Genomic DNA, 15,156 nt, shown 5'->3' with positions numbered 1-15,156 from the left:
ATTTTAATTATTTATTTTAATATTGTGATATATGAAAGTATTTAAAATATGAGATTATTCTTAAAAATAATTATTGTATGTTTTTTTTTATTACAGGTAAACTGAAATTTAAATATAATAGTAAGTAATGGCTTCATATAATATATTTTACTAAAAATTAAATAAATTTTTAATGCAAATCAAAAGGAAATAGTCATTAAAATCCATAGAAGGTGTCATAATAGTATATGCTTCTATTTTATGGACTTACACACATTGATATCCTTCAGATTTAATCGTTTTTATTATTATTTTTTATTGCATTAAATATAGGTAAAATGGGTTTTATATGATCAGTACCAGTTGAATTTTATATTTTTAATAATTTTTATTACGTATCCGTAAGAACTTGCGATAATTATTGCACATTTTCGCTTTATAAAGTTTGATGAAATTATCCAGTTAAAAAATTATTACCGAATTGGCATTGGAAAAGTTCATTCGATTGTGAATATCCTTAACCTTAAGTAACTTGAAACTTCATGGCACAGTCGGTGATGTGTCCCTTATGTTATTAGAAGTCATTCAGTTTTATGATTCTACGCATTCCACAGTTCCAGAGGCAATAGTTGCGTGTTGTCTGCCACTAACCATCGCTATTAGATACGAAATATGAGTCGAAGACGAACACGAAGTCACATTTAATAAAATTCATAGATACTTTGGTTGAAGAAAAAATAATTTCTAAATTTTGCTTATTTGTTTGTAATTAATTTTACAAATTGAATTAAGTTATTTTTGCAGGTTTACATTACGAAAATATTTATGATGTTGGGTGGAGTTTAGTTTTGTTTAAGAAACTTAAAATAGAATCCTTTTAAATTAGTTAATTTCATTAAAAATTTTTTTTTATTGTTTGGAAATATTTTTAGAACGAAAATTATTATTTAAAATTGCTTTTAGTGTTTACTTCTTAGTTACCATTTGTAGTAATTAAATGTAATGTGACGTCATGCTCTACAATAAATTAATGTAACTATTTTTACAACAAAGTTTCTGGTAATTATAATATTATTTTATAAAACATTAAAATAAAATTTATATATAAAGATATATCTCAATTTAATAAATTGTAGTCTCAATATGGCAGTACTGTTTATCATCCAAGGCATCATACCATCAGTTTAATGTTCGCCATTTTTTAATATGAATCGTTGGACAACCGCTGAACGAGTTAAAATTGTGAAAGTTTACTTAAAAATGGTGATGATTATTTCTAAAGAATTTTTCTCAGTGATTAGAGTTACCATATGTGTCACTTGGTGGATATGTCCTCGAACAGAATAGTTTTATCTTGGTAATAAAAAGAATTAAACTTCATAAGTATAACTATCGGAAGATTATTATATCTCCAAAAATATACTATATAGTATGGCATTTGGTTTAGAGGTGTGTTAGAGTCATTCCTTTTTGAAAATGCGAATAGAGTGACACAAACCCTATTTGTTTTTTTGATGTATGAATGTAGAGAATATGTGGTTTCTACAAGAGAGTGTTACAGATCACACAAAATATCGTATTTTGGTCTTTAAATTAACATATTGATTTAACATATTGATGTCTTTATATTATGTATGTTATATAATTTGATATATGTATATATCAATATATATTGATATTGATGTCATATATTGATATCACATTTCTATCAAGTGAACCTTTTTTTGTGGAATTTTGTTTATGAGAACAATCTTCAAAATACGAATAATTACCTATTAGATAAAGATGAACCAACCTAACAGTTCGATGAACTTGGCTAAGGCCCAATTATTGCAAGATAACAGCTCGGTAAGAAAAGGGGCTTCGAATGTTATAGATCTTCTTTTAGCTAAAGATGGGCGCTGACGCAAGAGATGGAGCACAGCTTTCTCTTTTTCGCCGAAGCCATAACTGGGTAGACCCAGTTTTATAGCATGCCTACCTATCTTGTAGTGGGCCGTCACCATCGATACAGTGATGCTGAGCTTGTTACGCCTTAGTTAAAGTAGCTGACTGGTGCGTTTTTTTAATTTAATTCAATTTACACCAGGTCAACCTAGAGGTCTAACAGCAGGATTCGTTTGCACAGTTTTGTTTGGCTTTGCTCACATATTTTTGGTTATTTAACAGTTTAACTGTTCCCGTTTAATTATCTCAGAAGTGAATATAAGCGAGAAGAGTGCCTACCTTGACAAACTCGTCTCCCCTACATTTGCCCGAAATATCCCTATGTCCAGGGACCCATACGAGTTTGTACCTGATACTCCTAGCTCAATCATTGCAGAAAGCGCGACATTCGAGTTACGAGTTACGATTGATGTGGATTTAGTGCTTACTAGTGATTAAATGGCAGCTTGACTGTCCAAAGAGAGATAATAAGTTATGATTGATGTGGATTTAGTGTCTATCAGTGATTTAATTACAGCGTGGCCAGTCCAATGAGTGGTAATAATGAGGAAAATTTTGATATAAGAAACTTTTCAATTTTTAATGGCGCAAATTTTTTGGCTAAACGGGTTTTTCGGTTAAACCCAAATATCCATCATTAGAAGTGTCTTGGATGCACTTATTTCTTTAATTGTCCGTGTATAATTTTTTGACTGCAAGTGTTGGGAATTGAATCCAGTTAAACTTTGTCGGTATACCTTTAACAAAAATTCTAAATAGTCATTTAAAATAGTTTATCACATGACTAATTTTTATGGTACTTATAAGTAAAATTAAATATTAAATATTAAATATTAAATTTAAATATTATATAAAACAAAAAACGAAAATATACAAAAACTTATCAGACATTTTAGCCAAAAATATTTTGATGACGTACCGCCGTTAAGTTTAAAGCCTTAAGAAATTTCTCCATTTCTTCCCAAATATATACAAATACTTATGTGGGCCAGAAATTGGTTAAACTATTTTCCTGCCCTACTTCGCCATTATATCCTCATCGTGTATCCTACGGTTATTATAACTTTGTATGTCAATAGATTCATTTCACAATGAACTGCGCAAGGACATTTCAGTCTAAGACCCATATTCGTGCCGTGGAATGTGTAGTTTTTTCTTTTTAGTTTTGGTTTCTTTGGTTAAATCGCAGTAAAAATCAAAACAAATTCTAAGAAATGCCGTTCAAATCAAAATATGCAAATTCAGTTGAGTTCCTACATTCGCGCCTGCAAGTTGCCTTTTACTAAACCTTACAGGAATAAATTTTTTTACGTGTGTTTAAATAAAAAAATTATTCTAAATAAATCATAAATGCTACATTTTGCTTTAAAATAATTTAAAAAATAAATTAAAATTTTATAAATAAATTTAATTTAATATTTGTTTGTCTGCTATTGCACTTTAACTGCAGAAGCATATTCGGTCAAAGTGCATTATCCTTTTTGTATAAAGTAAAGTTATTGCCCTTTTGTGAAAAAATCAATAAAATTGCAATTTTTTTTTAAATAATTTAAAATTAACGTTTAGTGTTGGTAAGTGGAGAATGACCGGCTGTGTTCGTTCTAAATTCGTTTTTTCATTCATTAAAAGGATATATATTTTTAAATCCCTTTTTATGGATTTGTGAAAGTAGTTGTGCATTTTATTATTTTTATTATTTTTTTTTAATATCATTGATTTTTTTTAATTTAGTTACTTGAGTTCAATTGTAAATTGTTAAAGTTCGTTTCAGGCGCGAATTGTTTTCAGTGTAAATTATGTGTAATTATGGCTACCGGAAATGGAATTATTAGTTACACCTGCATTGCTCTATTATTACTCTGATAGGAGAGTTAAATTTTATGCTTGCGTTGAAAATGTAATTAAGTCCTTCGTTATTATACTACGAAGCGTTTTTTTTTATTTTATTGAAAGTAATGTGCTTTCCGATTTTTTAATAATACATAATAATTTCTCCATAATCAATTAATAGTTAAGAACGCACTAATATTTATTCAAAATTGCAATTAATAGTTTCATGAGTATGAAGTTATCAAACAAACTTTTGATTATCAATTATATTCATTCGATAAAGTTTATAATTTTAAATTGCTGTTTATATTTTCTATAGTATATATTGTGTATATTATAACATATATATTCCCATAGATAAAGTTTATGACTAATATTAGTAAACGGAATTATTTATAAACTTAAGTTAGAAATCTTTTAGTTGCATTTTAATTAGGTATGGTTAGGTAAATTTGGCTGGCCGTAAGTTACACATACGCCTATTAATCTCTAGCAATGCCAGACTCTATATACACTATAGAATCTTTAAATATTTTAAGCACATTCGTGACAATGCAGCAAATTTTTTTTGATTTGTGTAGAGGGGAGGAGGGGAATACCTACGCATTAACTACGATCCGTCACCCAGAGATGTGAGTGCCCGATTAAAAGCACTCCCCTCATTCCTAGAGATCTTGTCTTATTACGTAAGTACTACTTCGAGGTAGGGTCCGTATTAGTCATTTAAGACTTCCCCCCATCGCTGTGAACTGCATCTAGGCCATACTACTGGTTCAGGTAACTTACCCTGCACTTCGTCTTTTTGTAATGCAATTGCTTGCTCTAGCTGCCATCTGTCGACATCTACTATTTACAACCTCAGGATTTTCTTAGCAAACATTGCTATGTGATCCCAGCATTGTTAGTGATTCTCATTCGCGCATTACACTCAAAGAATGTGTGATCTGCGGTATTATCCTCAGCTCTGCAATATATGCGGACACTACTTAATTTGGTCACCATATTTGGTGACTCTACTTTACGCCTGCGGTACAAGTAGCTCTTGAAATATCCATGATCAGACAGAAACTAAATGAGATTGCGCCTAACAATGAAAACATTGTGCTTAATCAGTACCAATGGTTGTATTATTTTTCGAAGTATTCGTCATGATGTTTAATACATTTTAGCATTCAATTGAACCAATTTTCGAAACAGTTTTGCTACACTGAAATCTCCAAAATCAGGAGACGGCCTATTCTGGAATAGAAAAACGTCGTCACATTTTTTCTTAATTATTAATATTCTGACCTATTTCAATGTAGTTGATGAACAAAATACTACGCACATCCCAAAATATGGACTCCATAACCTTACCAGTTGTATGTTGCATTTTGGGCCTCTTTGGGTAACGTTTGCGATTTAACTATGGAGTTAAGTGGTAGATTTAAGTTTTGTTCATTGCTATGAACCGCAATTCAAAACGTTGGTTTCATCTTGCTTCAACAGCTCCAAACGGCACTCAAGATCATCAACATATTGTTTTCGACATTATTTCGGTCAACTATCAGAAAACGCGGAACCCATTTCATAATAAACTTTCTTATAGACAAGTGTTTATGAAAAATGAACTGAATCAAACTAAATCATAAATAATTTCTATATATTCCTGTTGAGCATTTTATTTAAATATTAATTACTTGATCAAGACTAGCATTCTTAAGCTTATCAAATTTTCTGTCATTATTTTTTATATATTCTCCCTTTTATTACAAATAGCATCATACGTAAACTTCCTCAACATTCAGGGTAAAACTTGTCGAGTACAACATATCTTTGTATGATAAGCAAGGAGGCCGAAAATTTGGATTCCTAGAAAATGTGCGCCTTAAGAGTTCAATTATATTAACATTTAATAATAGAATCTAAGATTTTATGATTCGATATGATATTACATATTTATTATTTTATATAGTTTTGTTAATAAAACAGTGCAGGTTTGAAGTACTACAATGCTTGCAAACAGCACAATTTTTTAATACGCTGCTCATGAATGTATCTTTAAGATTCATTCATTTGAAAGTTTTTGTTAGTGTTAATGCGTGTATATGGTATGTACATATAATAGCTAATGGTACATATTGGCATAAAGATTATTTGTAGTATTATGAAATCTTGGTTTGCAAATGTTTCTTCTTCTTTGTTAAAATAAGAACCTGCGGTCAACCTGTACTTCCTCTAACATTTTTCGCCATCGCTGTATCTGTTGTTTATTTTTTCTAGTTATTTATAGCTATGTATTTATAGTTTGTTAATGGCACCCGCCATTAAGCACCCGCTTTTTACTACGTAGGTCTCGTTACAAAACCCTAGCTCAGACATTTTATGTGCAGAGTTGATTAAAATTTTGTTTTTTTATTATCCTTTATATTTAATCGTTGTAGAATATTAAAAATTAGTCTTTTGTGTAGTACCATAAATTTATGTCTCATCTGGAGTTTATTTTTTCACACTTACGCAATATCACTACTTTTCAATGTTCAGACTTTACATCCACAAGTAAAAGCGGTTCTAAAGGTTTGAATAAGTATTCTCATTGCTCATAAATTGCTATATATTGCATGGATTTTCCTTTTTAAAGTGCTCTCTTCTTATATATATTCTTTTATAATGCCCAAAGCTATTTTTATAAACACATATTTCGTTGTGTTATTAATTGACTTCTTATTAATTGGTCCATTTTCTGCTTTAGAAGTGTATATATATTTTAATATTTTGAACTTTTATTTTTTTTAGTCACCATTTTAGATCATTTAAAATGAGTAATAAGTTTTTTTGTATAGTACTATAAATTTTTGTTACAAATTTTGGCTCTGGCTATAAACAGATATTCATAATCACTATGTCCCAAATTTATCTCGACTATAATCCGTTGGACACTACCCTTTGGGCACGATTTGGAGTTCCATTAGCAATACGTGAACTTACCTTGCGGCATCAGTATATAGGTATAAATCTGGTACTACAGAGGTAGGGACTTACAACTTCGACCATCCTACTGAATAAATGTTGGTTCCTTAAAGGGAGTTTTGTGGGATTAAAAAGTAAAAGTAGTATATAACTTGTCCAGATATTGTCTCTATCTTTTCGTGTTCATAATTTTTTCTTTTTTATTAAAATTTTTGACGCAAAATTGCACAACAGCCGGTACATGCAGCCAGAGGAGACCTATTGTACCCATTTCACTATTTTTTACACAAAGTCCTTTAAAGCTTTCTGAAGAAATTCAGAACTAAATCTAAAAAAGAACTCAGTCTGTTCTGGTGACAGAAATGCCATATGATATGAGTATCTTCTATGCGTTGTTAAAGCTGGATAGTCACAAAGAATGTACATAATAGTTTTTTCATCTTCTAGGCATAATCTGCATTCCAAATTAGCAGATAATCGTAGTTTATAAAGGTAATATTTCAGACCATAATGTCCTATAATGAAACCTATTATCAATTACCTTTTAAGAATTTAAAAATTTTTTTGTAGGAGTGTGGTTTGATCAGTGTTTTCCTTTGTCTAAGTCTTGGGAAGTCTTCCCAATACACCAGCCGCATATGATTCTCCCTCTACTTGATTATTTGCTTAGTACTGGCACAATTTAACCCATAAAATGTTTGACGGCCTGTAAAAACAGTTTTTAATGCAGTTCGAGCTAGCGCATCGGCTTGTTCATTTCCCAAAACTCCTCCCCAGTAAGGACTTCACTTATTCCGAATTGTAAGTAACTGTAGAAGCTCGTGTTCATAACTTTTTTTATTCTATATAGAGAGTTGCTTATATCAGTATTTTATTCGACATTCTTTCCTTATCTATTATTGTGTTATTATTTAAAATAAACCACAAAAAAAGATATATATATTATATATTGAAAAATAACCGCAAAAGTTATATATTGAAAAAAATTTATCGTTAAATTTGTTTTAAATAAATTTTTATTAGTTTTAGTTTTTCAGTCGGCATATATGTATACTCACCTATTATTATTATTTTTTATTATATTTTTTTATTTTTTGGTTTTATTTTCTATATTAAAACTTAAGTAATAAAATTTTAAAAACCATTAAAAGTTATTTAACATAAAATTACTGCGAAAATTGTGGCAGAAAAAAAAAATAAAGTAACAGAAATGGAAGGATAATGTATGCGAAAAAGGAAGAGGGGAAGGGGGTGTTTATAGAGAAAGTACTGCGGTGATAAAAATCGTACCTGCAACAATGACGTCGAAAACTTTTGCAAACAAATTCACATTTTGCATTTTTTTGCATTAGAATTTCAATGGAATTCGAAGTTGGGAAGTCGGCCGGAATCACATTTGCATTTGCTTGCATTTTATGCGCTTTTGTAATGCAACTCAAATCAGAAATAAGAAAATGAGAAAAAATGAAAGGAATTCCATTGCAGCCACAAATTATGACAGGTCTGAAGGAAAACTGTTGACAGCCGGTAGGCGGCTGTAGGATGTACTGCCAGTAGGCAGAGTTGCACAATTGAGTAGCACTGAAATGACAATAAATTAAATATTCCATCCATATTCCATCGTAGGTTTTGGCCATAAAATATGAAACTATTTTATAGGAAGTTCATGTAACTTCTTTGAAGGACTTCTGTCAAAAATACTGAATTTATTTATTTAATATTATTTTGCTTCATATTTATTTCAGTTTGTCCTTTAGATTTTTATTTTAGTGACTTTTGTTCCAAAAAGGAAATTTCACTATAAACGCTTTATAAACTATGGGTGAAGTTTCCATATGCAAATGAGTTGCTTTCGGATTGATTTTAATACCAAAATTATTTGGATTTTTGCAGGAATTTAACTAATTCAAATAAAAATAAACGTTTATCATTTGGTATCAATAATTTTTGGCAGATTTTATTTTTTTTTTTTTTATTTTTATCTGCATATCCTTTTCGTGCATATTGAAAGGAAATTTCTTATTTGTGGCATGCAATGTGCCATTTTCTCTTTTGTTATGGTTTATTTATTTTTTTTTATATATATAATATGCTTGTGATATCCTTAATATTATTATTATTGTTGTTGTTGTTGTTGCTGTTGTTGTTGTCTAGGGTAACAACGTTCTTACTGTCGCGAAAGTTTTTACCACAATTTCATTTCACTTTCATACAAAATATGTAAAGAGGGAAATGTGGTGTCGGGCTGTGAAGAAGGGCAGGCGCAACGAGGAAGTCAAATACTCCGGAAAAGTTACTGACTTTCGAGTTTGTCGGTTGTAGGCGCTCACCACGCTTTTCACACTTGTTTTAGAGCTCGTCAAAGTTAAACGTGTCTTTCGGTTTTTCCCTTAATAAACGGCGTGACTATAAAGGCATTGTTTCCTTTACTGTTTTTGTTTTTCGGCCGTAGTTTTTCCTCTCTAGAAATTGTGTTAATGTGTTTCTTTGTTTAGAGGAGAAAAAAAATCAATTAAAAATTTTGAATTAATGTTGTTGTTACTTTTATTGCAATTTTATTGGTTTTTTAACAAATGAAAACAGTTAATTAATAAAAGTTAAAAGTACGTGGTTTAAGCTAATTGTTTTCATAAAACTCGAAGGTGTTAATTTAGAAGTTAAAGGAAGGAAAAAAGCTTAAAGTTAATTTTTTAGAAGGACCACAAATAGAAAATGGGCGATGCAGACGCGGTAAGTTGTTATCATATATACAAAAAGTACTTATAGCACCTCAAATAAGTACAAAATGTACTTATTTGATTTACTCACAACGATATCATCTAAGACATAAATTATCTTATTATTAGTTAATTAGATATTAATTTTTGATATAACAACAATTTAGTATCATTTGTATTATATTATGACTATCTTGTATATTTAATTTTTTTTTGAGAAGACTGAGAATTTTTTTATGATTTACAGTCTGAAGAGACTTTATTAAGTTAGTTACTATATATTACTAACAAGTTAGTATATTAAGATTTACACATTATTGTTTTTATCAAATGTGATTTTTAACGTCAGTTAGGAGGAGAAAAACTATTTTCTTAATAGCAAATTTTACTGTTAATAGAAATCTTAATAGAAATTATTGTTTTAGATATAGATATGATGATATGATCTCGAACAGTAGTGAATTGCAAAATACAAAATTTTATTATTTTAATTATTTAAATTTTCGGCTCACCAAAGAGCTGTTTCGAGTATTGCCTAATTAGCAATATTTTCATATCGAAGAATTGTAGTAAATTATAACAAAAAAATTTTATTATTTTATTTATTTAAATTTTCGACTGACCAAACAGCTGTTCGAGTATTGCAAATACCCATTAACAGTGATCTTTTTGGAAATATAACTTATATTTAATTATTCGTAATAATTGCTTTTCAGTTCAAATTAAATATGTTCCATAATTAATCTAAATGTTACATCATTAATTAAGCTAATCTGTTAACAACAAAAAAGTGAAAGAACAATAAAGTAAGCATTGGTGAAAAAAATAGGTTTGAGAAATCCATCAGAAAACCACGTATAAGCGTTTCCAATGTTAAAAATATGTACCTTATTTATAAAATTAAAATAAATAACCAATTATATTATTACTACTTACATTTCCGTCGGAATTTTTTTTTACAATAATACTTAAGATTACAATACTACAATTATTTTTACAATAATAATTTAATAACATTATTTAAAAAAAATAGAAGACTTAATTAAAAATAAAGTAAATGACTTATTATATCATTACTAATTTATACTATTTTATATCAATATAATGTTTATATATATAAAACAATGTTCTACTATGTCACCACTAATACCACAATAATATATTGATATAAAAATTATTCTAAAATAAAAGGAAAATTAAATTAAAAATAAATTAAATACCCACTATACCATTACCACTTTCTAAATTTCACATTAAAATTATTATACTACAATATATAGATTAAAAAGTTATTTTAAAATAAAAAGAAACTTAAATAATTAATTAAGTAATTAACCCATTGTACCAACACTACTCTCTAAATTTCGCAACAATTTTTTATTGAATTCTATTTATCCAGGTCCATTTAATTCTTCGTTATAAGGACAATTTCAGTATATAAATTAACTACCTTAGGAAAAGATGTTTATAAATTTCTATTTATTAGGGACTGTACTGTAAAATAATAGTTTTGATAAAGTAACAATAATTCTTAATAATAAAATATAACATGTCATTTCCATTTCGGCAGTTTCCATTTTTTCCTCAAAATAAATTGACTCCTGGCTTTGTTCTTTAAATAAAGCAATATCAAGAATATCTTCAGCTACTTAGAAGAACTCTTACACTGTTCATAATACTATCGTACATTGATAAGTTAAACTATCTATTATCTGTTTTAATACGATGGCTTTATCCCATTCACATATCAGCCAAATGAAAGTAATGTTAAATTAATAGTTTCCAAAAATAGTTAACTATTTCTACTTGTTATTTTATTTAAAAAAAATTATTTCTTTAAAAATATGTAAAGTTATTTTTACTTCTCCCTTAAAACTATCGGAGATAAATATATCTATATCCTGCATCTTTGTTTTAATGTGCTGATAGTGCATATAAATTACTCATTGTATGGCAATGCAAAGTTCTACTTCGGTACAACGGACTTCTCAGAAACAACTTTTTAGGTTCCTCAAACTTAACAGATTTAAATTCAGAACAACACTAGGGTCTTAAATAAAAATACTCCTAGTAAATGCTTTTTTTAGTGAAAAACGAGAGCATTATGTATGCACATTTGAAGATTCCGTGCAATATGGATTAAAGCATTTGCTCATATTATCTGTGCATGATATGCGATTGTCAGAAAACAAGTCCAGTACATTCTGTAGTGTGTATATACTTCGACTAATTTACTGCCAGCGTTACTTTAAGTCGAACTATTTATTTTCATGTTAAGCTATAACTGTTTATGCAATGGGAATACGATATCTTGTGGATGACAACGGAACGTTGAGCGTCTTACGATAAGCTAGTCAGACTATATATGTGTATATAACCCGTCAATTAAACAGAAATGGATGTTAGATGTTTTCAACGGTAAATGTAGACTATTTATATGGCGATTCTGCCAGCTTATGTTGAGGTCTGCTGTTATAAATATAATTATATTTTAGAATTTATCAGAAGCCTTAATTTTAGCATATTGACTTAAAAGAGTTATCTAAGACAGTCCAGATTTATAGAACATGTTATAGAAGAATAGATCGTTCAAATTGAATAGATGGAATTTGTTGAACAGATTGTGAAAGTTATGGTATAACATTGCCTCTTCCAATAATAGTAATAAAACTTATATATGCAAAACATTTTTATAATTAATAGTTATATAAATGACTATAGCAACAATTTTAAATTATTAAAGGAAATTTTTTCCAAAATCAAAAATATTATGCAATAATTTATAATTGGTCATTTAAATAAAAAAAAAAAAACTATAATTTATTATTTATATTTAAAACAAATTATATTTTATTATGATATTTTTCGATATTTCGAATATCTTTGTCATATTCAGTGAAGCTGTATAGTCAGTCAAAAACTCAATTAATTGAAATAATATAAAAATAATTTTTGTTGTTATAGCTTACTATTGTTCGAAACTTCTCTATAATACATATAGTTATACAATTGTACATAGTTATCTATATATGATCTGTAATCATGGCTTTTACATCAATAAATTTAAAACAAAGTATTTTTTGTATGTAAAGTCTGAAATTTTATACTTTGTGGATATATAGAGTACTATAGTAATATTATATTTTTTTTAAATTTCTTTCTATGAACTTTATATTTTATTTTCGAATATTAATAGAGGTGTCCAAAGCCTTAGATTTTGCTTCTTAACGTATTTGGTGCTTTATTGTACTATCAAATATCTTTCATATTAAATTATGTACACATACTCAACTCTTAGTAAATTTGAATATGCCTAGAACTAACTTTAGTAACAAAAGCGCCTATAAAAATCAACTGCAAATTTATTTAAATTTCTAAATTTATGAATCCTTTGACCTTGTTGCATTGTGGAACTATTCATTGTTGTCATAATAAACCCTTTGACTGCTTAAAATTCAACAAATAAAATGTTACAAGAAATATTTCTAATGTTAGACCCTGCATTGACAACTCAAACTTTGTTGAATCAATAAGCGATTTGAGTGAACTAAATTAGGTCGAATTACAATCGTACACAAAAATTCATGACAAAACTCCTCGAAGGTAATAAAACTCGAATAATATAAACACAACATAAACAAAATAGAATATTACGAGACGATTTTATTGTTAACAATTCAGTAATATGAAGAAATAAAATTCTGAAGTACTGCAGCAATAGTTTTTAGCAAAATACAAAGTAATTTTTTATGATTTCATGTTACTTGCACATTTGCACACAACGGGCACAAATCATTTCTGTTATCATACTCTCAAGCAAATACAAATAAATTTTGTTTTGCATATGTAAATTTGCAGCAAATGCGACCTACAGGTCCGCCACGCCCACCATTTCCAGCAGGCATGCCTATGCGACCTATGGCTGGGCCACCACGTCCCATGCCACCAAATATGATAAGACCTCCGCCATTACGACAAACTGATAGTCAAGGAAATCTGCTTATGGGACAACGTCCACCAATGCCACAACAACCAAATATACAAATGCGTCCACCTAGTAGTGGTGGGCCAATAAGTCCACCTGGTCAAGGTCCGCCACGACCAGGCGCACCTTGGACAGGGCCACCACCAGGGCAAGCAAATCCAAATCGACCACAAAATCCTTTTCCTGGAAATCCACCAGCGAGGCCACCATTTCAAAGACCACCAATACCACAAGGACAACAACAGTTTCGACCACCAATACCACAACAACAACAACAACAACACATGCCACCTACGCAACAGCTGCAACAACAACAACAACAGCAAGCACAGCAACATCATCAATTGCAACAGCAACAGTCTCAACGCCCACCTTCAACTAGTTCCATTAATAATGAGGATGATGATGATGTGATTATGGGTCAAGCTGTAACACCTTTAAAGTCTTTAAATTTAAGAGATGATCTATTAGGTCCATCACTATTTGAAGAAACTGAACCACCAACATCTAAAGAAGTTTCTGATACTACAACCAGAACGAATAGCTTTTTACCAACTGTAAACGAAATCAATGATAATATTATGAAACCGACGAACCCTCAAATTAGACCTTCTAGTAATAGTTCCGAGAGGACAATGAAGTCAAGTGTTTATAGTAAGATTTTTGTAAAATAATTTTGTGTTTTGAATTTACTTTGATATTAAATGAAGCCATTATTCGTTCTATTAATTTGTTATATAGATAAATTTATTATATATTTTTTTCAATGTTATTAATTATTCTTACAGAAGGAGACAATGATAGTGGCGTTGATGAATCAACTCAAGAAAAGGTTAGTATTTCTTAGTTTTAAATTATTAAACCTGTTAGGCATGATATGACTGGTAAAATATGGAACTAATCAAAACTCCCTGCATTCAGAAAAATATATGGAATAAAAATATAGAACCACATACTAGCAAAATGACCTTATCATTTTTTAGAAAATTTTTAACTGTAATATGGTTAAATCAACCGAATTATATTTCTGAGTGTACTATTATGAAAAACAAGTACTTATTTCTTATAATATAAGATAAAAATATTAAATTTCGTAATATGAAATAAAATATTAAAATAATATACAAACTAAAAAAAAAACTAAAAAATAAATATAATAATTAAAAAATTATAATAATTGGTATAAAAAAATTACCTATATTATATATAATGTTACAGAGATAGTTATACCATCAATATTACCAATATTATTAATATACATCGAAAAACGGGTAATACTCTATTATCGAGTGGTGAAGTTTTTGTGAAGTGGAAGTCTAGTTTTATCATATCTAAATTTCAGTAGTTAAAAAGTTAATGGAAAGTGGATACATCACTTGTAGATCTATCTAACACATGTACTTATGTGTAAGCTGAATCATCTGGTATTTATTTATGATGAAATATGTACATTATAATTTATTTTACATTTTAATTTACTTTGATTATATTATTTATTATTGTTAGATTGTAATGAGTAATACTTTCTGATAGAATTTGACCACATAGCTTCATCTGCAAAGACTAGCAACATAAATTAAATAAATGTGCTGTAATTATTGAAGATAGGGTTTAATATTAATTATGTTCAATGGGTTAACTACTCAGGGCAACAGAACTGAAATGTTGCCAAGTCCAAGACAAAAAATAATTTTCCTTTAATAGTTCTACTTCCAATCGCAAACCTTAAAAATATATTTTTGTTTTACA

At 28.9% G+C, this 15,156-nt stretch overlaps 1 protein-coding gene across 4 annotated transcripts in view; it reads left to right on the top strand.

The window, feature by feature from the left end:
* Nucleotides 1-15,156, top strand: part of LOC119679042 (microtubule-associated protein tau) — a 61,195-nt gene that overhangs the window by 26,650 nt on the left and 19,389 nt on the right. For all 4 annotated transcript variants that reach the window (XM_038091188.1, XM_038091191.1, XM_038091189.1 and 1 more), the window contains exon 3: nt 14,196-14,239. In XM_038091188.1, coding sequence (XP_037947116.1) covers nt 14,196-14,239 — 44 coding nt within the window. The remainder of the gene's footprint in view (nt 1-14,195; nt 14,240-15,156) is intronic.

The sequence above is a fragment of the Teleopsis dalmanni genome, chromosome 2 (genome assembly GCF_002237135.1).
Source record: "Teleopsis dalmanni isolate 2A chromosome 2, ASM223713v2, whole genome shotgun sequence".
NCBI classification, from domain to species: Eukaryota; Metazoa; Arthropoda; class Insecta; order Diptera; family Diopsidae; genus Teleopsis; species Teleopsis dalmanni.
The sequence above is the reverse complement of the archived record's forward strand: the minus strand, read 5'-3'. Positions and strand labels throughout refer to the sequence as shown.